The sequence below is a fragment of the Lagopus leucura genome, unplaced genomic scaffold, assembly GCF_019238085.1.
Source record: "Lagopus leucura isolate 7727_CA_CO unplaced genomic scaffold, USGS_WTPT01 Super-Scaffold_100004, whole genome shotgun sequence".
In the NCBI taxonomy this organism is placed as follows: Eukaryota; Metazoa; Chordata; class Aves; order Galliformes; family Phasianidae; genus Lagopus; species Lagopus leucura.
The window spans coordinates 45,726,308-45,751,769 of record NW_024962264.1 but is presented as its reverse complement, the minus strand read 5'-3'; the positions used below and the strand labels follow the sequence as shown (position 1 = coordinate 45,751,769).

General features: G+C 41.4%; 2 protein-coding genes across 2 annotated transcripts in view; one reads left to right on the top strand and one right to left on the bottom strand.

The window, feature by feature from the left end:
- FRYL (FRY like transcription coactivator) overlaps window positions 1-9,909 on the bottom strand; it is a 153,235-nt gene extending 143,326 nt beyond the window's left edge. Inside the window, exon 1 of the mRNA XM_042872197.1 lies at window positions 9,834-9,909. The gene's annotated coding sequence lies outside the window, so the exon portion shown is untranslated. The remainder of the gene's footprint in view (window positions 1-9,833) is intronic.
- Window positions 9,910-12,340: 2,431 nt separating this feature from the next.
- On the top strand, window positions 12,341-25,462 carry OCIAD1 (OCIA domain containing 1). Its single transcript, XM_042871511.1, has 8 exons — window positions 12,341-12,790; window positions 13,495-13,579; window positions 15,318-15,371; window positions 15,811-15,858; window positions 18,886-19,015; window positions 21,157-21,362; window positions 22,427-22,576; window positions 25,021-25,462. Exons 1-8 carry the CDS (start codon window positions 12,356-12,358, stop codon window positions 25,056-25,058), a joined length of 1,146 nt encoding a protein of 381 aa, XP_042727445.1. The 5' UTR covers window positions 12,341-12,355; the 3' UTR covers window positions 25,059-25,462.

Sequence of the window (25,462 nt, the reverse complement as noted above, 5' to 3'; positions counted from 1 at the left end):
AGGGTGTTAAAAGTTATAACTTTTTATAGTTAGTGGGCCAAAAGATGTAATGACATAAGACTCAAGAAATGTTATGTTTTAAGTAACTGCTGCAAGTAGTGTTTTCCATGTTACAGACTCTTTTTCCATACACTAGGCATGTTTTTGTAAAGTTGGAATAAAGTAAAAGATTAATTATATTACTTTTTAAAGGCATCATTTAAGCAATGCTGACAAGTTGCTAGAAACCCAGTTTCTGGTCAAACACAAGGGTCCATGGTTTCTTCAACATGTGGCTGATTTGTACAGTCAGCTGCCCTGGGCGTCACAAGCACTAACACAACACACTGTCCCTAGGGCCAGTGCCAGAGGAGCAGGCAGCACAAGTCCCCAAAGTCACAGGGGATGCACTAACAGCCCATGCAATAGAGAAGCATCAGATTCATTACACAGCCCACATACACTGTATCACACAGTGTATCAATACACAAAGAGATAAGCCTTGCCCGTTACAGTCAACTAAGCAACTTCCCCATTACAGCTCCAAGAGATGCCAACAGCACACCCAGAAGACTTTCAAGGGCTGTCCAGTTCCTCCATCCCACCAACTTCATCAGGTACATTTACACTGCAGCTGGTTTGGTCTGTTTGTTTCTCTAACAAATACATGGCTGCCCCATAAGCATAAAAAAAAAAATTGAGGGCATCCCCAAAAATAACAGTTTCTGAATTTGTCAGCAACCATTTGTAAGCTCATCACCCCCGTGAAACTGGGCTATAAAAGAACAAAAAGGGGGAAAGTTGTTTCCTAAATCACTATCATCCTCATCTGTCCCTTTTTTCTTTTTCTTTTCTTTTTTTTTTTTTTTAAACTGAAGCTTGACATTAGTTGTCCTAACAACTAGCAACTAAGAAGATTTTTAGTAACAACCTGGTTCTTGTGCTCATTTTAAAGGCTTGAGGTAGGTTAATAATTTAGCAAATATATCACAAGATTCAATGACGGACTAAAAAAAAGTGATCCCATGACAAACTGAGCATTACTACATGCTGCCAACAATACAGTGGTATCTCAGCTTACAGTTACTGACCACACGTGTTTAAGTTCAGGCCACACACTTTTCTGACACCAACAAGCTCTTTACAGAAACAGCTCATCTCCCAGCCCACAGGCAGCATAGCTGAGTGACTGCTGGCCAATTAACCATGTGGGCACATGGATGTCATAAGCGTGAGCATGGATATTGCTAGAGGAAGAAGCATGGTTGAAAGGCAGGAAATCGAGGCAGTTTCAGCTCCCACGTAAGGAACGTGCAAATGAGGAGTAACACTCATTATATAGAAGGTCCTGGATTGAGAAGATCATGGTAAAAGAGAATAAAGCGGAATCTCTGTCATACAGACACTTCAGAATGAAGCCAACCTTCTGTACCTGAAAACTACATTTATCATAGTGGTTCAACAATTAATCTTCATTAGAATTATGAATAGCTCTCCGTTCACAAACTGACAAATTTCAATTGAAAAGACTCCAATATAATCACAATGTGTAGCTGAAAGGCATTTGTGAGATAAACTTCAGAGGAAAATTTTGTGCCAAATGCGTAATAACTTGACCATAACAGCTCAAAAATGTATTTCTGCACTATCCTTTCTTCAGTTAGCAGAAAAAAAGTACGTGAATATGAATCATCTCCATTGGGAGACTGCCAAAAACCTGTTTGCTCTTCAAATTGTGATAACTTCTTATCTTCTGGAAATTCATTTCAAAGTACTAGAAATCTGCTAAAATTAAACCTGGGTTTTCAGCCAGAGCGTATTTTAGCATAAGAGCTTTCAAGTCTCTCAGCTTAGCCTCTTAATAAAACTCGCACTTACTAGCACAAGACTAGACTCCAAAACAAGTGACATTAATCGTTTTCCATTATGCCATTTACAAGGTAAGACTGTCTGGAGAGGTGTTTGCCTGCTCGCTAAGAAACTATAGGATAAGTGTCCAAGTGTTCAATGTACTGACTATGAAGTTAGTTACCTTACGTCAGCGACCGAGGTCGTACACTCATACACAACAATACCAGCTCCAACAGATGCTGCTTCCACCATGCCAGTAACTCAAATGTTGTCTGCCTCAGCACAGTACGTAAGCCCTTTGCACACCAGTATTTTAAAGAGAAGTAACAAGCTTGTCTCCAGCTTGCCTACTTTTATGTCACCTCGAGATTTATCATCTGCTGTTCCTTTCTGTTTCCTGCACACTGGGAAAGAAAAAAGGCAGATCCTGCCCCATGGCAGCAGCTATCTCCCTCAGGTGCATTGCTGCCTGCAACAGTAAAGCAGAAGAACACGTCTAGATCCATGCACTGCAGCTGATTCTACTGAAGGTCTTAAAGGCAATGATCCAAGTGCCATCAATCACCCTACCTGCAGTAACAAAGTACTGGCAATAGGAAAAGCAAGAACTCCCACTCAGTATGCAGCATAAGCACAGGAGCCTACCTAAAACTCTGACCCCTGCTCCATCACCACAACAGCAACCAATGCATAACACAGCAAACAAATAGCTGTAAAAGCCTTTTGTCCCTCCTCCCCACCAAAATAAACCACAAGCATAGACTGCACTAAACTCAGCCTAAAAATATGAATTAAATCTAAAAAGCAGGAGCTTATATCACACCTTCAAGCTGGTTGGGTTTTTTGGGTTTTTTTTGTTGTTGTTGTTGTGTTTTTTTTTTTTTTTTCTTCCAAAATCCTACTTTTGAAAGTAATTCAAACAAAAAAACCAATCCTTCTCAATTCAAGAAGCTTTCAGAAATCGGAATTCACTACAGTTGAAGCACTAGGAATCACTGAATGAAAAATCAACAGCTTATGTGCTACTTTTCCTCCCTTAGCAGACCGTCAATGCTAAAAATATATTCTATTTTTAAAAAACTGCCAAAAAGTGTCAAATCACCTACCAGTTCCATTACTGTGCTTGTACAAGGAGAAAGAATACACAGCAGTAGAACTCTTCTTCAGTTATCAATACAAACAGTATGCATATTTGGCAAGGTATATGGATTTAAAGTGAAAAAGCCTTATTTTAAGTAGGAGCCATTCCCTGCTCCTAATTAAAGCTAATTTCAACAGAAGCTGAACTGTGGTCCTATATATCAAATAGCAGCCATTCTGCAAACAGGCCGACCAGCACATGCTGGAGTGTAACAGTCAGATTTCCTGTAGTAAGCAGTTGCAGAAAAACATCCTTAAATTGATAGACCCCAATGATTTCAGTATCCTCTGGACTCTGGGAATCTGATGTACATCCTGTAATAAGACATTAGTGCTTATTAATGAGAGGAACAAGGACTCTGCTGTACTTCCACATAGACTGTTCCTATCTACTCTTTTTTCTTAAAAAGAATTTACTCTGAATTCTGTACTCACACAGGCTGAAATGTGAACTTGCTATTTCATTTTGACAGGATCCCAAATGAGGTCATTCTGCATTCTCCAGACTCCATATTCACCAAAAATAAGAAACAGAAAAGTAGTTGACATATTCTTTTTGTTTCTAGGCTCAAAGCATTATAAAAGCCCCACTGATACCTTCTCCAAAGCATCCTACCCTTCTCATAACAAATGCACACTGGTTTGCAGTCATCTGCTGAATGCTAGATAGCTGTCAGGGACTTCTGGCACTAACACATTTCAACTCCTAAACATAAAGTGCCTGCACCACTACCTGAGGCAGGTGAAGATCTTGCAACTCTGAACTACAATCATTTTGGTTTTGAGAGAGCATGTAGTAGAAAGTACTATAAAATTACAGGGCCTGAGAAAGACTTGAAAACAGAAATATTTACTCAGTTTAAAAATGCAAATCAAAAGAACAACTTGCAGTACAGCATAACATGGAGTGTGCTATGTAGCACTGTCTGTAAATATCCTCCCAGGCAATAAAAGTTTGGGCTTCGAGTTGGTTCAGATCAGTTGCACGCCATTTACCTCCACCATCAACAGAAAGACAAGGATAATCAGTGCCTACCTAATGGCTTGGTTATGGATTTTTAGCAACAAACTATAGTATCAGCAGTTGATTGTGACACACAGAAAGAAAATGTTCTCAAACATTTTATAGTTGGGTCTCATCCCTCCAAAAGCATTGTATTAAAGCATTAACAAGTATGTACAGTGGTAGGTAAAGAAGATTCTTTCCTAAAAGCCTGTTCTGTTCATTTTGTGCTTCCCTCTACATATTCCCAAACTTGCTTTCCAACCCTCCTCATTTACATCTATCTCATCTATCTTATCAAGGAGGCAGAGGTGAGGATACAGAATGAAGGATCACCAGCATGAGGTATTCGGACACACCAAGAGAAGCAAGAGAGCAAAGGACAGCAGGATCTGTGTGTACATACAAAGGAATAGGTTAGCAGTAGCAGAGTGAAGGTGTCAGCAGCCACTTCCCCCAAGAACAGCAGCACTCTCTCCCACCTTCTTTCTCTCTAAGGCCTGGGGCACCCACCAACTCCCCGAGCCGCTGCAGCAAACTGGCCTTTGTGGGATCAGCTACAGCTCAGTTCCCTGCCCCGGGAATGGAGTAAGCCACAGCAGTCCATCTGCACAATGCAGCACATTTTTCAGTTTTCAGATGACATCTGTTTTTAGATTATGTCTGCAGAGGAAGAAATCATACTATTTTTGTTCAAAGTCATCTTTTTTAATGTGATCAGCATTACCGGCAGACTGATGAGCTCCATTTGCTGTCTATCCTGCAAATTCTGTCAATCTCAAAGATGTTTAGCTGCCCCAAACAGTTCTACCTGACTTAGTCCATATCAACACTTGTGCTCCTGCTCTATTTTCATTCAAGACAGGCTGAAGTTTCCCCAAAGAAAGTCTCTCTTTCCAGCTCTGCTGTTGACCACAAGTGCCCTCCAGGGCATGGCGTTTGCAGCAGATGCATCCTCACGTTAAGGAAGTGAGCACCAACACTAACTGAGCAATCAAGTCACTCTACAATTTTCACTGAAAACATGAATTCCAGAGACCTGGTTTTATCATTTATCATAACATTCTCAAAGCTCAGATTATAAATATTCCCTTGCCATTTGTTATTGTTTCTTAAATGAGTATCTATTCTCTTTTAAAAGTCTCCCACCCTGCATCACCAGAGCCCTACCTCTCAGGTCAGGTACAGCTATCTGTACATGTAGTTTCCACCACTCTCTTCCAGCCCTTATTTTATAAATATTTCCAACATTATATTCAGTTACTCCAAGCAAACAAACTTAGCTGCTTAGGACTGGCGGAAACCACATAATTGTTGTATTTTGAGACTACTGCAATAACAAATTATGAAGAAAAAAACAATAGCAGTTTGTCTTCTATGAAGGCTATCTAAGGCTGATTGAATATTGCAGAACAGGGCTCATCCTTTTTCTCACTATGACCATTTAGCACATTCTTGCCTCTAAAAGTGGTACTGGATGTTTCCTCTCAGTTTCTCTCCCCCAGGTATTTGCACATTGTCAGTGGCACCTTTGAGCTCCCTGAATGCTTTCCTCATGACCACAACCAATGCCACTCCCACTATGGCCTGGACTTTGGTAGGACCAAGGACACTTAAACCCAGTGTGGATAAATACTGCTATTGTCACCCCTGCGGATTCTCTTACCGTTTAACTCAATGAAACTTCATTTGGGTAGTATTATTTTTTTGCTGTAAATTGTAGTTTATGAAGACAAATCTGAGAAGTCTTGAAAGAAGTGAAGAAAAAAACACAACCTGAAGATCTACTGGCAAGATACTTTCACGAAGGCATTAAAAGACCTAAATCAAGTACAACAGAAACCTTCTCTGGAATACTTTATACAAGTCAGGTCAATACAAACACGCTAAAAAAACAAATTCCACACAAAGTAAGGCAATGATGGAATGGCACAGCCAGCAGGTGAACAGAAGGCATCTCATCCAAACAAGAGAGCCTGATGGTAATATAATTTTAATACACCAGGGGGAAAAAAATAAAGCCTATTTCCAAGGAGTATGTGGACTAGATATTAGAAAAGGAAACACTATTAAGCTGAACAATAATGTTGGCAATAGCAACTGATTGACTGCTATTAACAAACAACTTGAAAATTAAAAATACTCCAAAGCACCAGAGGAATCTCATTCTGAAGCAGTGTTCCATCCAATAGCAAGGTGACAAGGCACACAAAACTCGTTCTTTATCCTCTCATGCCAACTTCAGTTAGATAGATAAATAAATAAATAGAAAGGTCTGAGCCAGAAGAGTCTTCCCATTCTCTGGAGAACAGGGAGAAAGGAAACAGGTGACCAAACTAACTCCAAAGTGACCAGTAGCACCAAAGAGTGCACAGCATGCAACCCAAGCCTTCTGCCACAAGCTGCCCCAAAAATCCAGCTGCTGCTTCAGGCAGAACCAGGCCCAGCTATCAGAAAGCCTATTTTGTTTACACTCCTACCAAGTGCTGGAGTGCAGGATAGGTACCACCTGGGGGGCTTTGAGAATTCCACAGATTGACTTTCTTTTTTATCACCTGCTTCTTAAAAAAACACCACACCACAATTTACGCTGCTCACACTGACAGCGGCATATTGTGTATGTAAACAAGAAACCAAGGTTTACAAAAGCAGCGCTGGGGCACTAGGCCCTTCTATCAAATATTTAGACATTTAAGAGAAACTGAATTTTAACTTTTCAAGTGTTGGGTTTTTGTTTTTGTGGGGTTTTTTTGTGTGTGTTTTTTTTTCTTTTTTTTTTTCTAATCTGTTCCTCTTCCTAGTTTTTGCTATTTCATTTTGTGCACAAAAATGGAATAAAACAGAAAATTCCCTCAAAAATGAAGCCACGTCAAGAGCTGATACTCTTGTTCAATTAGCTCAAGAGCTCATTCCTTCTTCATGTTTTCCAGTGACAGCACTGACTCCTCTCCTCCCTCCCCCCCTCCCCCCATGGTACAACTCGCCTTTCTTCCTGGGAGGTGCTCATGTCACAGGGAATTAGGGATTGTACTAGATTTGGGGAAGGGGAAGGAAGGACAACACAGTCTTGGAAGAGACAAAGCCATGCAGCGTTACACATGACACGTAGAAATTTAATCACCAAGCACTTGAGGATAAGCGATCTAAATACTAGGAAAAAGACTAGCAAAAAGAACTGCTATTTTAATTGACAAAAAAAGGCAAAGCAAGCCTAGTTGAATCACTCTGGCTAACATCTATTACTGGAACTGACCGGGATTTGGAGTGAGGCTGGAACTGAACTGCGAAACCCTCCCACGTTGCCACGCTCTTCTCCAGCCTGTGATTGCTCCTGAGAGGTTTATTACAGACCCAGAAGTCATAAAGGTTCAATGTTGTTTGGGTGCAAGCATGCAGAAGCACTGCACAGCGGTAAGCCACAGCCAGACTGCAGGAGGCAGCTGCTCTCCCACAGTGGGTGAGCTGCCCTGCACTTCCCACTTGTAGGACAGCAGGCCTTGACATTCGTCACGCGGTCACAACCCCAAACCACTATCCTCACTGTTCTCACAGTAACTTGTGCAACTCATCTCTAACACTGAGCTACCTCCATCTCACACGGCTGTTGGAACATGATACCTGTGGTTGCCCTTGAGCTACGGCTCAAATGTATACAAAACCTGCCACAAGCCCACGGCTCTCTACACCAGAGGGAGCACATTCTATACTCATGATCTGGATTACACGAGTCCACTGAAGTGTACAGTCTGTCTGCATGCCTCTTACAGTGCTCAGATTAAAAAAAAAACATTTAGCCCTTTGTGCCATAATGAACCAGCTGCCACCAGCCAAAGTGACCAAGATAAAACTCCCTGAAGTACAAAAGTAGATACAAAACAGGCGATTTCTAACGTGGAACACCTTGTTTTACAAGTCGGTTTCTTTAATACATAGCCAATGGGAGCTGGGTTTAATTATAATCTTCTTAAGTTCTTAGAAAAAGTAAATACAGACAGGGTGTTCTCAATTGTATTAGCAAAAACTTTCTGCACATCAATTAATTTTAACCCCAAAAATTAGAAAGACATTTACAGTGGGGAAAAAAAAAACATTTGAGAACAATTATTGAGTCATTCAGGGCTAGCAGAACAACACTGGCAAGGCGTTAATACTGCAGTGTGAACAACTGAGACATTTTCATTGTTACCCTGTACTACTGCAGCCCTCCATCTCCTTCCTGAAGGATGTAACGCTGTGACATGATCATCAGCTGTGACTGTGCTCCTCTAGCTCAGTCAAACAAAGAAGGGAAATTAGTTCAGTACCTCAACCTTAAATTCATCCTGAAGAGCCAAACAATTGATTTTTTGTTTTTTGTTTTTGTTTTTTAACGAAGCTCAGTGGCATTTTTCTGCTACAGCATCCCAAAGCAAGGTACCACCACCCTGCCTTCTGAGTGGGCACTGCCATCACATACTACCAGCCAACAGCCTCCAGGAGCCCCTACAAACAAAACAAGCTTCTGACACAGAACACTGTTCTCACCTCTAAGCACTCGACTTACTAAGCCTGCAATGCCATTTTTACCTGGGGTTTGCTTTCTTCCTGTGATATATCACAAGACAAAGCAATGTGTGGTTTCCCACTGCTTGCTCATACTTCCATGGTGCTTCTGAAGCACTGGAGTGCATTCTCAGTGCCACAGCAACAGTGGGGAACCTATAAAAGGCACACTGCAGGAACTTCTTAAATAGTTACAGGTAACTTCACTCAGTGAGCCACCTCACAAAGTACAGCACTCTACATGCTCCACACTACATTGTTCTTGCAAATGTGCATGGATCTTTTTGGCCAGGTCAGCAACCTACCAACCGACAATTCACTATTTCTAGCCTCATTTCAGTGCCTTATCACCTGATACATCCTTTGCAATGCGTGAAGCCAGAGCTCAGGGGGATGCCAGCACATGAGTACAAAAGAGCCCACATCTTTTGTGCGTGCTCCCACATGCGCTCAGGTCTCTGGTTCTGAGGAGACAGAAGCCCAGGTTCTCCTTCACCTCTGGACTGCTGCTCAAAGGGGAGCCAACAAACGGCTCTGACAACTTCTCAGCTTCAGAGACCCCCAGAACGCAGTTTTTGTTTTGTTTCGTTTTCTGTCTCCCTTCCGAGCTGGAACTTACCTGGCATTCACTACTGAACCACGGATTTCTGGCTAAAACACAAACCGAGCCGCTGCTTGCCGAGCGTTGCTACAGCCGAACAGAGCTACCACAGAACCAAAGTAGAGGAAGTACAGACATGAAAGCGGGCGGGGGTAGGGAATGCGGCCGAGCCCCCGCCGCACCTACAGCCACACGGGTGGCACAACGCGAGAGCGAAGACGAACCGGAGGTCCGAACCAGGCTCGGGCCTGCCGCCGCTCCGCGCTACCGGGATTTGGAACGAGCTCCGCCTGCGCTGCCCACGGCCCGGCACCGCTGCCGCCTGCCGGGGCGGGGCCGGGAACAAAGCCCGGCTCGGGGCCGATGCCCCCGGCGCCGCCGCACGGTCACCGCGAAGCGCAGAACCTTGGCCCGAGGAGCCCGGCCGAGCGCCTACCGGCCCCGGGGCCGCCGCCACGCCACCCGGGCAGCGGAAGACGAACGGGAAAAGCGCGGCGCGGTCAGAAAGGAAGGACAGAGAGAGGCGGCGGGGCGCCGTTACACCGCGGCGGCTCCGCCGAGGGCCGCCCGCCTCCGTCCCGCGCCCGCCTCCGTCCTGCGCCCCCTCCCCGCCGTAAACAAAGCGACCCGGCCCGGGCGCACGGCCCGCCCTCGCGCCCCGTTTCCGTCGGAGCGGTCCCTCCCCCCCCCTTCCCCGCGGTCCCGTCGCCACCTCACCGCTCCTGCCGCGAGCCCGAGTACCGCCGCCTCGAGTGCGCCGCGCCGCACCACAAAGCGCCGCCGTCGGGAAGCGAGCGCCACCGCGCACGCCGCCTGCTTTATCCCGCCGCCGCCGCTCCCCTCCGGTAACTCGACGGCCCGGCTCGGCCTCCCGCCCCCCCACCGCCCATTGGCGCGCGGCACCCCACCAGGAACCGCTGCTCACTGGGGCGCGAGCGCAGCACTCACGCGGCACCGCCCCTCTGCCCCCTCCCCGTTGGCTCCGTGTGGCCGAGCCCGCCCTTGAGGCCCCGCCCCCCCGGCGTGCCTTTAGGCCAATCAAAATGCCGCGCACGGCAGCCTCATGCGGTGGCGATAGGCTGAGGCGGCGGCCAGTCCCGCCCCGCGACGAGCGCCCGCTGCCGCCCTCGGCCTGGCTGCTAAAGGGTCCGCTGCCGCCGCGGCACTCCGAAAGCCGCCTGCCTTCGTGTTCAGCAGCGAGGTTCTCCCCTTTCCCAGCTGATTACTTGCCTGCTTTACTATGTAACCCTAATGATCAGCTTGTGGAATGATTTACGCAGCACGCTGCAGTACCGCTTATTATCAACGCGGGTAAGGTCCTTCCTAATTGAGGCTGTACGTAACGGCTCTACAGACGCCCGCTGTCGGTTCTCACTGATGTGCCACAACGAAGCGTGTGAAGCACCAAGAAACTGACTCGTTTGTCACCAGCCACAGCGGCCTCAGCAGTACTCTGGACAGAAAAACCTTCGTTCCTCTTTAGGAGCAGCTGTTCTCAGCGCAAACCCGCGACCAAGAATCAGCAGTCCCAGCTGTTGTGCTCCACTCTTTTGTCCACAGCTGAGCAACAGCAGCATCTCCAGAGAGTGATATGCCTGTGCTTGAGCCCCGTAACTCTGTTTTACAAAGTACCACAGTTAGAAAGCAACTGATTTTCACACCTGCCATCTTCTCAGTACATAAGAAATCAGTTCATTTAAAAATAATCTTATTAGTCTAAAGTTCATTCTTGGTATCACTGATATCATCACTCTGGGACAACATTAATTCCTAAAAAATAAAAAGCTTATAGTCATGGATAAGTGAGTTCTATTACATCTAAAATGAGAAGAGAGACAGAAAACTCAGACAAAATAAAGGAATTTGGGAGTAGTGAAGTGGGGAAATTGAATGAAAAAGTATTAATTTTATGAGACAAAAAAAAAAAAGAAAAAAAGTGTAATTATTTTCTTTAACAAAGGAGACAGAGAGGCACTTCCTCCCTATCTGAAGCTGTATGGTAAGAGAAGGAATAGTCCACAAGCACATCCTCCCTTACAAAAAAAATGCAAGCTTTAACAATAAATTGTTATCTTTACCTAGAATGGGAAGAAGCATTAAATAAATTGGCTTTAGAAATGTATTAAATAAATAAAAATATTGCGAATTCATGAGATGAAGTTCTTTTGCTTTGGGATGAACAGTATTCATACCTGACATTCAGGTGTCAGTGTCAATGAGTGTTTAATTATGTCAGGCTCAGGTGATAAGCAGAGATAAAGGTTGGAACTAATCTGCGTCATCAGGCAGAAAAACCTCATGCAAACTGGTAATTTACTTATTCTAGCATGAAAACTAAAAACATTGCTCCTTGGCTCCATCTTCTCAGGTTATTTCAAGAACCCAAATTCAGAAACCCATCTCCTCTAAAGCTTTTTTTTTGCTATGGCACTCAGAACCCTGCAGGCAGTCACTTCTGTCACTTCTCACACTCCTCAGCCCATTTATTCTGGGTCCTTACATGCTCACAAAGCATTGCCACATTCCATACTAATTTCAGATACTTTGCATACACATTCCCTGCTGATTTCTAACACCTTCAGCCTCTAAACCTTGGATTTCCTATCTTCAGGCACAGGCTTTTTCTGTACAGTCATCAGGCAGCAGCAATTTAAGCCTCTTCACTTGAATTCCAGGGTTCAGAGACAAGGGCTGGCTGCAGGGATGGCTGGCAGGGAGTGGTGCATTCCAGGCAAGTAGAGGCATAACACTGCACCGAGAATTTGAGCAGCAGTACTGATAGTTTACAAGATAGCTTTTCAGCACAAACCACATTATCAGAAACATCTTTCTCCCCCCTCCTCCTCCAGCTTTTCCTGATTTCTCATAATCAGCACTCACTCACTATCACTATCATTTGAACAAGAGGCCTGCAGACTCTTGTTTCTAAACATGCTCCAGCACCATCATCACCACCAATCTCAGGCAGCTGCTTGCCAGGCTCCTCCTCGGGCTTCGTTTAAATAAAGGGGAACCCTGCATGCAACCAAGCGAGGAGCCTGCCACTAATAACGTGAACACCGACACTGTGAAAAGGAGAACAGCCACGTACTGATTACCTCTACGGGATTCGCCACTGCTGGAGCTGTGCCTGCTCACATTTATTAGAGGGTGGCACTCTTTAAGAAGGCAGGAAACAAGATAAGGCACAGGAAGGAAATGTTCTCTATTGAAATTAATGCTTTGCGTCCCGCCTGCTCATGCGAGGCGGCCGCACCGCCCGCACCCAGCCGTCACATCGAGGGAAAAAAATAATAACAACGAGAAAACTGCGAAGCAGGCACAGGCAGCGCACTGCCACACCGACGCGAGGCTCTCCCGTCCTCCTTTCCTGTTTCCGCAGCGGAACCGCGGGCCGGAGGCAGGAAGCCTTGACCCGAAGAGCTCCCAAAGCTTACAGCCTGCCACCCGCCCCAGGCCAGCAGCTTCCAGGCCCTGCACTGGGCTCGACCCTGCGGCGCCTGCGCGGTGTCCCGCATTCACTTCCGGGTCGGCCGCTGCGCCTGGCGGAGGGGCGTCAGGGAACTTCCGGTCCCCGTTCTCCCGGTGCCGCCCGTCCGGGTTCGCTTTGCCCCCGCCCCGTCATGGAGGCCGGGCAGGGTCCCGGCGGCAGGGAGCTCGGCGACCCGCCTGAGGTACGGGCGCGCGTCTGGCAGGGCCGGTCCCGGAGGCCCCGAGAGCTGTGGGGTCCTGCGGGACTGGAGTTCCCGCTAAGTGCGAGGCGCGAGGCCGCGGCCGCTCGCTCACACGCGTGCACGGCGGTCAGGCTGCGGGCGGGCCCTGTGCGGCTCCGGCCGGCCCCTGGGTCAGCCGTGCCGTGCTCTCCCGCCCGCCGTGCCCTTGAGGCCTGCTCGTCATCGACCTTGGCACCTCGCCGCAGATTCGGGCCTCGGCAGAACGCGCGGGGACGGCGGGTGTCTCTACCTCAGACCCTGGCTGTAGGGCGTGCCTCTATCGGGCATCTCGCAGCTGCGGCCCGGCCGTGCTGGGTGCTAGTGCGAGCGCACCCGTGTCGTGGTGTTGCAGCCCTGACAAAACGTAAGATGTTCAGTGAGCTGTCCAAATTCCTTAAATCGGGAGGCAGGTTGCAGAGTCCCAGGAAAAGGAAATGGTCTGGGTTTGAGCACACACTGAATCTTCTCTCTTTTAATCTGTTTTGCGGAAGTATTTTTTTTCTCTGTTTTTTTTCTCGTGACGTTTATAGGCAGGAAGGTGCTAGCTTCTTCATCATAGCTACGTCAAAGTATGGGCACTATGAGGTCTGAAAGTCATAAGTTTTTAGTTGAAGAATCCCCCTAAATCTTTTTGCTCTCTCTTTCATTGCTTTCCCCAACGAAAGAACACAGTCCCTAAGCACTATGTGCCTACAGAAGAGGAACGGAGGCTCCTCAAGGAGTGCGCTGAAGAGAGCGCCCGGTACCGAGGTGAGTCAGGTTTGATAGGACCTTTTCCCCCATTTTGACTAGGATGCGTTACATTGCTCTCACTAATGACCTGCTGTTGACATTCCAGCTTCCCAATGTTTTTCCTAAGATTTCTTTCATTCCTCAAGCACTGTAGTTTTTGCACATCACAGTGAACATCGAGGATGGTCTCTGATTTGTTAATCTTCCATTTAATTTCTACACCTGCATGGTTATTCATGGTGATTTTATGTTTGACTCAAAATTTTTGTTTACCAATCACTGTTTTAACTTCTTGTTGCCATTTTGTCATGTGTACACCCACATTGTAGCATTTGTTTCCACCATAATGTGTAACCTGTCTTTGATGTCCAAAATATTTATGCTGGGCCTATAAGTCATTTCTGAGCTCTGAAGGTTAAACTGAATTCCCCTGCAACAAGTTCTGCTAGATTTTTAATGTAACTTTCTTTTTTTTAAACTTAGATTCAAATCTAAGCTGGCATTCTGTATATCAGAGAACTTGAACTTTTAGAAGATCTGCCCTAGCATCTCTAAAACCATAGGTTTTAATATTCAGTGGATTGGAGGGTTATGTTCTCTTTGAAATGTTGCTTTAACCTTGTTTGTAAACCATGGAGCCCATACTTGTTCTTACATGTGACATCTGGTCATTTTTACCCTAATGCACTTACTGGGTTCCTCAAGTTTACATCTGTCTGAATTTATGAAGGAAAAAGCAGCAGTTTGCAATGTGTATTTTAGCATTGTTGTAAAAATTAAAATTCTGTTTATTTTAATATGGGAACTTAATGAACTCTAATAGGAACTTAATGGGCTTCAAAACACTAAGAACTTAGTGCTGTTTACAATAAAAAAGATCTCCCTAGGCCAAGTTAATGTAATTCATGTAGTCTTTTTGTAACATCTGTATTTGCAGACTTGCTTAAAATGTAATTTCATTATGAGTCCCTGTTGCCATTACCTTTTGCTTTGTCAACATTCATTATTTCAGTGTTATTATATCTTGTGTATTCTTAGTTCTACAAATAGTTTCAAAGCAGTGTTATCTTCCAAATGTTATAATTGCTTGAAAGCTTTTGCTTCTTGCTATCTCAAAGTGCTTCCTGCTATCTGAAGTCATTCAGTATGATAAAAACTGTTGCAAACAAACAGTCAAGCAGATTGTGACAAGTAGTAATGCAGTTCTGTGTTCATTGGCTTCTCTGCATTTGACCCTACCCCAAAGCTGAGTAGCTTGGTCCATAAACTACAAAAATAACCTGCTCTGTTATTTGATTGCTGCTTGACTCTTTGATTTGATTGACTCTTCCAATTATCTCATTTTAATCCAATTATTTTGTGTCTCTTGGAGAGCTGGAACTATTTAAACGTTCTCATATTAAAACATCTCTTCTAAAAGCCTGTGTATGCTTTCAGGTTTGAAGTGTTGCGTTTTGATGCTGGAGCAGCTGGAGCCAGATGTCAGCACCTTGCCCCTTTACCCCAGCTGCAACTGGCTCTTATATTTTAGGAAGTGTGAAGGCCAAGAGCAAGATGACATGTTAACCTGTATTGCATAACTTGTAGCAGATCTCAAAAGCTGGAATTGAGAACGTTTCACAGTTGTTATAGTTTATTAATTGTACATATATATTCTCATATAAATGAATTTAGTAAGACCTAGTGTTTCTCATTTTGTTGTACATTTTGTTAATTACATTGAAAATTGTGTTGAAGTAACTTCTCTTCTTCACAGCTTTTCCTTTGGCTGCTGCAAGCATGCTAGCTACTAGTTTCTTAATCAAAAAAGGTAAGCTGTAAATATGCCTGGTTTTGTTTTTACTCGCTGAGATAAAACATTTCTGCTTAATAAGGATGCTATAATAATGTTAACCATGAGAGTTCAGAATCTTAAGCAATATGGCGTGCAAGCTAAAGAAGGAGAACTTTAAATTAAAGCCAAATTCTTCCTCAGTCTATATTGCTCAACAAATACAATATCTCTGTGACTATGAAACTGACTGTAGTGGTACTCTGTGAGACATTAAAGGGCTAATTCTCAGATTGTTAGAATTGTATGGAGAATTCCAGTGTTAGGTTTTCTTGCATTCTTCTGAATGATAAGTGTAAAAACGTTATCTACCACACTTGGTATTATGCAATAGAATTTTCATTTTGTGTTCATAGAACAGTTAATGTTTTTTCAACTTAATAACTTGTTATTTATTACTTTGATTTTTCATTTTCAGGCATTCTAAGAGATAGCTCAAGATTTGGCTCCTTTACTAAAGTTGCATGTAAGTAAAAGCTGTGTACAGATTAGCTGGCATTTGTGACTTGGTTCTGGAGTCTGTTACTCAGCTGTTACTCCCATGAGACCAGCTGGCTGACTGACTGTACTTCACTCTGTGCTTAGATCAGTAAAACTGCTTGAAGATCATGCCTGCATGATCCAATATATCCAATGAGTGAAGTTCACCTCCTGCAGTTGATTGTAAATAACTTCTTTGTGATGTTTCTTAAAAACTGCATATAATATTGAAAAACAACTCTACTGTATCAAGAGGCAGAGCAATTTGTCATATTCAAATTTGTGCAACAGATTTGGGACAAGTTTTCTTTTAGGCTTTCTATGAAGTTGTGAGATTGGAACTATTCTTGTCAAGTGTAATGCGAAAATATAAGTTAAAAGCACTGTAAGCAGACATTGTATAAGTTTCCTTATTTTCCTTTTCATTACAGTCTGTTAGGGATCAATATTTTTCTGTGATGAAGTTTAAAGATGAATTGGAAATTCGTCAGAAATAAATTAATGCTTAAGGAGAAGTGTGTGTAGGGACATAACCTGTTGCTCTTAAGCATCTATTCAGAGTATTACAACTCAGAAGAATGAAGTAAAAATGCTCTTTTGACCTAGCTTTTATTTCCATGGCTGTGTAATCTTTGCAGGAGGGAAGAAACCAACACAAGCAGTAACATTCTCTTTTGCTTGCACCTGACCTGCATTGCTAGCAATTTGTGATGCTTCTATCAGAATGCCATTTTTGATGATGTTTGACAATATTTAGTACTTGCGGTATCTGTTCAGTGTTTTTGCTTTGGCAAGTAAAGCTCTTTGACGTTGCATAAAAGTTTGTAGGTCCAAATAATATCTCCTAAAATCGGGAAAGTGCTGCTGCACTGAAGTTGGCTTGAAGGACTTTGCCAGGGTACACCCACCCCTCCCTTCCTAATTTGAAGGTCATTATTCATGTGCCTCACTTGTCCCATTCATGCTATTTTAGTGCTTTTATTTTTTTTTTTCCTGGATGTTCTGTTATACAATTATGGGAAGACAGCAGTTTCTCATGAATGAATTTGGATTAACTGTAATAAAAATAATAATAATAATAAATTACCCGTTTGAATATAATACATGACAGTAAAACAGGAACTCACCATCTTGCCAATCTGCCCAGATGCAGCCAGTTACAGCCAGTTATTATCACAGTTTACTTCAGTGGGAAGAGGGCAAAAGCCATGGTTTGTGGTGAAGGAAGTGCTGTTTAGGCAGATAAATGAATGTGAGAAAGCAGGGCTGCCATTTGTTTATAGGGAGTTCTACTTGCTTTTTTTGAGCACTGAACAGTACAAACGTTTCTAATGAATAATGGAATTACTATTTCCATGACACCTCCTATGCAGGTGTCACTGAAGACCGTGCTCCATTTATTTAGCAGAACTAAGTTTTGAAATGGGCCAGACCAACTGTTCTTGAAACTGTGGCTGTAAGCTGAACTACTTCTAGCTTATCTTCAGCATACACTGATGGACATATGAGCTTTCATTTTCAATGAGAAGAGCTTCCAAAAAAAGTGTGTTGGTTGCGTTTCAGCAGGTAGCTGTGTGTGGGTTAGCAGATACAGTTCCAGTACTGGAATTTTGGGAGGATGTAGTTGTGGTTTAAAAGGCCTGAGTTAAGCAGTTCTCATTCCATCCTCATTGTCTAAGTCAGATGTGGCTGCTGTCTACAGGTTCTTCCTGGAAATTATTGCCAGCTCCACATGGTGTCTCATAGTTTTACTCTATGTTCCTCTTGCAGTGAAATCTGCTTGAAGGAAGCAGCACCGCTGTAATTATTTTTGTTTTCTTTTTCCCCCATGAGCTCTGAAAGAAGAACACATGCAATTCTGAGTACTGGTGCTAGCTTATAGTTGATGTAAAACAACAATAAAACAGTTCAAGAGTTCTTTTTTTCTTCCAGCATTTTAAGGGCTTTTGATTTTTCTGTCTGCACAGAAAAGATGCATGTTATGTATCTTGCATTTCCTTTTCTTTCCAAGCAGTTAAACCCCTACACTTCTTGTCAGTAAATATTTGTAACCTATGCTTTTGCTTGTGGCTTTTCTTTCTCTTGGAAAACATTTTTTTATCTTTTTTGGAAAATATGGGCTTTATAACAGGGATCACAGTTTCAGTATGGTAGGGTAAAATCCCCTGCTATGTTGGTTCCCAGGTAATATAATCTACAGTGTGAGGGTCTTGAGGAATTAATGTTACTGGTAATTCACTCTTACCTGTCTTAAGGATGATTTAGTCTTTAGCCTTCGTAGTTAGTAAATACTCCTTGCAGCTGAAGGGATCTAGACCTCTTCTACAAATAACAAAGATTCTTTTGATGGCCTCTGAGCTCTGCTTCTTTGTGCCCACTCAAAAACATGAAGGACCAACCGATGGAAATCAACAGCTTTCATTCCTGAAAAAAAACTACTGTGATTGTTCAGACTTTTATCCTGCCTAACAGATGAAATGTCTCATGCACTCGAAAGCATTTGCCTTAAGATTGCAACAGTTCCACCAATTCAGTTGTAAAACTAGTTTAATACTAGAGCCTAGTACAAAATATCATAGATTTCTCTTCATGCTTTTCAAGATCTATCTGTTTCAATGGATTAAATTCTTACAGTATTTTACCTCTGTTTACTCCTGACCATTTTATCATCTTTGACAGTCAATTGTTTTTGGAGCTTGGGAAAAGCTGATTAGAATTCCTTGTCACCTTTCAGTCATTAATTGTTATCTTAAATCACCTGATGCTCATGTCATGTTTAAATCATTGCCACGTGTCTTCGTTTAGCTCTTGCATTTGTTTTTAGTACCCTTCAAATGCAGAAGTAGTAAAGAGATGATTGCTGCATTTTGTTTTGTTTGTTTCAGATTGCCAACTGTTTTTATTCTCTTATTCAAAATGCTGTAGAATTCATTTCGAATTATTTATTTTAAAACTACATTGAATATTATTATTCAGTGTATAAAAACATCTTTTTTTTCTTCTTTTAATAAAGTTGCTGGAATGTGTGGATACCTGGCTGGAAAGATATCCTACTTGCCAATCTGTAGCGAGAAATTTAAGAGGCTGAAGGACTCCCCAATCGGAGATGTTCTGCGACAGGCTCAGAGACACAGCTCACATTCGTAAGAATTTAATTCTCTTTTCAATGTAACACTCTTTGCTAGGATAAGATATTTTAAAGACCAAAGAGATCAAGGCTGCGTTGGCAGCTTTCAAAGATCTTCAGATCTGTAACTTCCCTCTTTCCCCTTCTGCCCCTTTCTACCCCTTTCTGGAAGCTGTATCATCTCTATCAATTAATTGACCAGCTATAAAAACACACATTTTGAACTCTACACATAAAGTAAATTACTTTGACAAATAGAAAAATAAATATTTTACTTATGAAAACGTATTGCCTGTAAATTAAGATATGTTGGTTTCCTGTAGAATTTACTTGTGGTAGTGTGACATCAGAAGTCACCCTCCTCAATTGAGAAGCAAACTAAGTTAACTGAAATAAAATAGTGTTACCTTCTGGAAACTTATCTCATAGTTTAGTTTGATTTAAGTAGGAAGAGGGTGGAAATGATTTCAGTGTTTATCGAAGGAAAGAGCTCAGTAAACAATATCAGTGCAGGAAGAAGCGTGGTGGTCAAACTTGTGGCTGTTTGTTTAAATCCTTTACATCTGTAACAGAGTTATGCTGTGCATATGAGAAACTCATCAAGTTCTTAAAACTATTTCCTGTTTTGTTCCAGAATGTTTTCTACCTCAACTGTTTTTTAATTACAAATTGCTTTTTGAATGTCTCACTTAAGCCCTTGAATTAAAATTGAGAGAACAGTCTTTGGACAGGGAGTGGTAGCCCTGCTGCTTCTCTGTGCAAAGATTTGTCAGATGTTTATGTAGGACTTGATTAAATTCTTGATTACTTTATCAATTAATATTTATCAGTTTTGTCTGCAAGGTTTACCTTTATTCTGATTTATTATTTTTTTTTTATTTCTGATGAGTTTTAGCAGTGACCACTTAATACATCAACTCAGCTGGACCCTCTCCCCCACCATTCCACAGTTTTTAATAAGACTTTATCATGAGTGTTAGCTCTGCTCACTCCAGATGATCAATCATCTGCTGCATCATTACACCTCTTGATCTTTTAGTTGTCCTTTCTTCAGTAGCTGAGAAATCCATTTTATTTGCTACATTGTACTTTTTTTTTTCTTTCCCTTGGTGAACCATGAGTTTGAATTCATTCAAATCACATTGTTATCCATGTATCCTGGCTTTTAAAGCCAGTGACAGAAATGGTTGCTCTCTTGTTTGTGGCCATTATACGTGTGCTAATTAACGTGTAATTCTTTTTGCAGTTAAAGAGGAGTAGGGAGCTAAAGGATCTCAGTTCTTTAATGTTGAGTTTGCAAATAATTTAAAAATATAATGGAGAAAAAGATGGCTTAGTTGTGTATGTTTATGCAATATGCCATGTGAGAACAAAACAAATATTAACTGCAGTTCTTTGTATGAAGTTAAATGTACAGCTATGCAAAAATTTAAAGTAAAAAATGAACAAAGAAAGACCGTAGTGGCACCAAGAGGACAGCATTATTGATAGACCTGACACATTACTGTGAAGTGATTTATCAGGCCGTTCTGGGTAGGTAGCATCAGTTTCAGGAGTATTTTTGTGTGATCTTTTTCTTTCAAGAGGAAATTCATTAATGTTTCTTCTGAAAAATTAATTCAGCAGCTCAGTGAAGTATTGTAGTTTTGTTTCCCCGAGACAGATCTCATTTCTCCTTTTCTTTTGTTCTGTGTTATTGATCAGTTATACCATTTGTAATAATAAATGCTTTTTAACTGCAAATTCTTCCTAAAAGATCTCTAGAAATAACTGTTGTTTGCACATTATAGCTTGTTACAAGGACACACCCTGTACTATTTGTGTCTGTTGTGTTTTTTTTCTGTCTGAAGAGTCCCTGAGGAAAAGGATTGTCATTTCTGTGTTTTAAAGTGCAAAACACTTTCTCTTGTCTTCTGATTTGGGGCTGTGAGTTAGGTTTTTGGGAAGAATCAAAGACTGTTGGGGGAGGATATATAGAGATTTTTGCAGTGTTTAAAGAGAATACCATTTTTTAAGGCAGTGCAGTTAATTTTATTGAAAACTAAATCGTTAAACAGGGTAAGCTCAACGTTCTTGAGCTGCACATAATGTTACTCATATATTTTCATTTTAACTTTAGCTTTCAGTATTTAATGGTTTTTTTGTATTATTTTTCAGCCATTCCAGTCGAAAATCTGAATTTTCAGATATGCCTTCTCAGTCATTTACTGAGTCTTCTCCAAAAGCTGGATTCCCACTGTCTTCTGGCTATTCAGACGATTACAGTTCCACAGATAGAGCCCTCTCTAGTTATGAGCCCGTTCCATTCAGTGCTTCCCTGAATGAATCTTCACCTACAGGAATTACCGATTATAATGTTCAAGGTGGGATCTGTCTGAATATTCAGCAATTTGCAGTACTCTTGCCTTTCTCTTAGCTCTCTCAGTAAAATTGATTTCATCCCATGAAGTCATACATGGCATAATAGTGTTTTTTAGTGAAACACCTTGAAGTTCCTAGAATTGTTTTGAGACAGAAGGCAAATGCATGTATTATTTTCTAACTGTAAGCCAAATGCAGGTGCTTTTCTATTTTGTATTTTGTAATTGCAAGTAAATGAATTTGCAAGGGTTAGTCTCTTAGGAAACTCGACCTCAAAGTACATGTTCTGACTTGAAGCTCTTTTTTATTTAAATTAAGATGAATGTGCCAGCCTTTTCATTGTGCTACATAAGCCACAGTCTCTACCATTTATCTGCTTGCCTTTCAGAATTATTTAATTTTCACTAATGATGGTACTTTAACTGAGTACTGCTGGTTCCATGACTTAAAGCTGTGTTTTTGTTTTTTATTTTTAATGTGATGAACGTTTAAGTTCTCTGAGAACTGAATGCAGGTTGTGTTCTCTCACATGACAGCTGATTTTCTCATGGAGAAGTAAAAGGGTTCTAAAGTAGTGTTCTGTGCAGCTGTTCCCATCAGTCCAGTATGAACTGTGTGCTTTACTATTGCAAGGGAAACGCTGTTCTGAAGTCTGGCCTCTGTGATACACAAAGGAGTCTGTTGCTACGCAATGCAGAGTTGCATATTTTGAATTAGTTTGGATTCTCAATTTCTTGATGGAAAATGTTTTGTTTCACACAAAACAAAAACAAACTTTTTGTGCAACTCACTTTTAGTTATATAAAAGTTTCCTATGTTGATGTGTCAAGGGAATTATAATAATACTTCATCACAAATAGCAATGATTTGTAAAGCCTTAATTTATAGAACCAAGATTCTGCATTACAAACATAAATTGAAGTGTAATCAAGTGACGTATGATGGTTGTTGTTCTCATCCTTTGAATTTAAAAGGCTTACCAAAAACACTTTTGGTGTTTGGAAGAGGCTGTGGACAAGTTTTGTTGTGTGATGCCATTTCTGGTGTTTTTGTGTTGTGTTTGTAGAAGCTCCTCCAATTCCAGAAGAAAGTCGTAAAAAAAAAAGTGTCACATATGAAGAATTAAGGAATAAACACAGAGAGACATATGAAGTAATGTCACCACTGAAGGCAGAAACTGCAAGCAAATTTCCCCAGGAAAGACCAGTTAAGGAAGGTACTGTGCTGATTTACACCAATACGTGGTAAATTCAAACAGTAGCAATAATTTTAAAGATAGTTACAAACCCAAAGCTCAATTCTGCCTGCCCTTTGAAAAGCTTACAGTTGCAGTGTCTCCAGGTATGTGATATGCAATAGGGTCTTATCAGAAATACCCATCTTCCAATAGCAAATAATAATTCTTTTTCTCTAGCTTGGTGCCAGACTCCGAAAATCTCATCTTTTTTTTTTTTTTTTTTTTTAATGTATTTATTTTATTTTTTTAATACACTGAGCAATGTGTTTCAACAGAGAATTCTCTGAACTTTGAGCTTTACTGAAGAGTTTTAGCTATGGAAGGGGGGGTGTGTGTTTCAGATAGCATTGTTCTCAAAGAATAGAGTACAGTTGATGGTTTTGGAGTGGGGGGTATTTATGAATTGTTTCTTGTGGAATTAGTGCATTTCTATAGCAGTATTGTTTGTAGAGATTCATTATTCTACATTAAAATGCAAAGGAAGGAAGCAGTATTTAGCAACAGTATCGAGATTTGTTTTCACAATGAGAAACAAAAGTGTACACAACAAAATAAGAATGCAGTGCTCTGAAGAATAAGACTCCAATCGACTTTCTGACTTGAAGTTGTTTTTAAAAGGAGACATCAGTAGCAGTTCATACTTACCTGCTCTAGAATTGTATTATTTAGTGTGACAGCTGTAGAAAAAGATATTACCAGTGTAAGTGTTTTACCAGACTTCAGGACTATTAAGCTATAATCATTTGGTTTTGTATGCAGCAAAACCAAATGTCTTCTCAATGATAATGCAAAAAGATTTGTAAGAATAGATAAGGTCACCTATTGGGCATATTAGGTTGTAATAAATATATAAAAGGTGTGTAAATGCAAAAAGATCTGAAGCAGTAATAGTAAACCTTGGAACAATGATATTTAGGAGTGTCAGTCTGTTATATACTTGTGAAATACTTTTTCCAGATTGTTTGCCTTTAGAAAGTCTTCTAGTCATGAAATAAAATTGAAATTATTGGGCAAAGACTGAATTACATCATTAAGAGAATAACAGCCTTTTTTTTATCTTTATTACATGACTACACTGAACTACACTGAGTAATGCTTGAGATTTGTAAATAAACTTTTATGAGTACCTTATTTCCATTGTTAGGAAAAAAAAGTAAGAAGGGAGTACAAAAATTGAGAAATGTTCTGTAAGTGGAGGTGCATTTAAATCTGTAGCTAAGGGATTCTGATGTTGTGAGCTAAAATCTGTTAAAGCTTCTTGTACCATATGGGACACGTTACTTGTTATGTACATCTTTGTGCATCCTGATTCCTTACCCCTTTGTTCATCTCCTGTATCTGTATCCAGACCCAGACTGCCAATAGTAGACAGAGGTTTCTGTCTTCTGTGGAAAGGACAGAAGAGGAAACTAACCATGCTTAAGCCAGTTGTAAGCAGTCTCTAGCTTCCATCTGCTGGTGCTTTTTCTTTTCCCTTTGTTATAGCAGTATGAATTTGTGTAGCTGCACGGTGAATTGGACTGGACCATTCCAGTCAACAAATGAGCTGTGGTGAAAGGAACTGGAAATCAAATTAGTTGGAGGCAGCTTCTCGTGTGCCTCACCTGCAATATCAATCTGCTTAAAACAGATCTGTCAGTGTGTTATGCTAAGTTTGCTGTCTTCTCATTGAAAGAAGGACAGTACGCCGTTCTGTTCCACTGCTTCTACTGTAGATAGGTGTTAATAGCTGGGCTTAGTAACTAAACTGCAACTCAGTTTATAAAGAATGCCTAACTAGCATCAGCGTTCTTCCTTTATCATATAGTTCTATCTCTACACTGTCAGCAATGGCAGACAGTTACAGACACTTTCCAGTTCACTTTCAGGAGAGCATCTTTTCACTTACTGTCCATTTTTCAGTTATGCACAATGTATCTGAGTAAATTCTTCAAGACCAGTAGCCTGTTTTTTTCCTCCCTGACTCGCTTATATACTAAAGGAAGCTGCCAAATAATAATGGCTGAGTGGTTTCCTAGTAGGGAGTGCTGATTTCACTTTGTTTGTGTTTTGAACTATCCTGAATCCATCCAATTGTGCACGTAACTACATTATGTAGCCACATACTTCTCGAAACATTTCTTGCCTGTTTCCTCCAATTGTCTTTGTTTCATCCACGTGTTCCATTTGTTTCCAAGTAGTTACAAGTTCTGCAGGGCAGGAATGAGCACAGTGGGCCTCTGGACTGAGGGTAAATTCTTAAAGAATAACGAATGAGCTCTTCTTCCCATTTATTCAAAAGCATCTTTAATTACATACCTGTTGTGCTGTGACTGACACTCTCCCCACTCAGCACTTTCAATGACAGTGCACCATACCTTCTGACACTGTAATTTTTGCACTTCAAACTAATAACATGGTTACTGTTTCTTTCTCTTCTTTAGTTAAAGTAAATAAATATGGAGACACCTGGGACGAGTAAGAACTGGATGAAGAACTGAGGAAAATTCTCTTCTGTCAGCTCAGTTCAGTTTCATCTGTATTAGTCATGGATGCTGGCACGTTTAGTGTGTTCTGCCAATCAAAGTTATTAATAAATTAGGAGAAAATCTCGACTTGCCAGAAGATGTAAAAGAATATATTTAGGCTTAACGTCATTTTTTGTTTTGCATAAATGGTGAGCCAGGCTGCTGTGAGGTGTCATGATTGTAAACCATTTGTGCTATTATTTAAGAATGAAGAAGGTAACTAGCAATAACTAATATAAGTGTATAAGAAAGGGTAAAATGTATGTAAATAAAAGCAATTGCTTGTATTGGGATGGGAAAAATGTCAAAATCCTCTGAAATTTTCAAGATTTGCATTAAAAGGTACCTGTAGAAATAA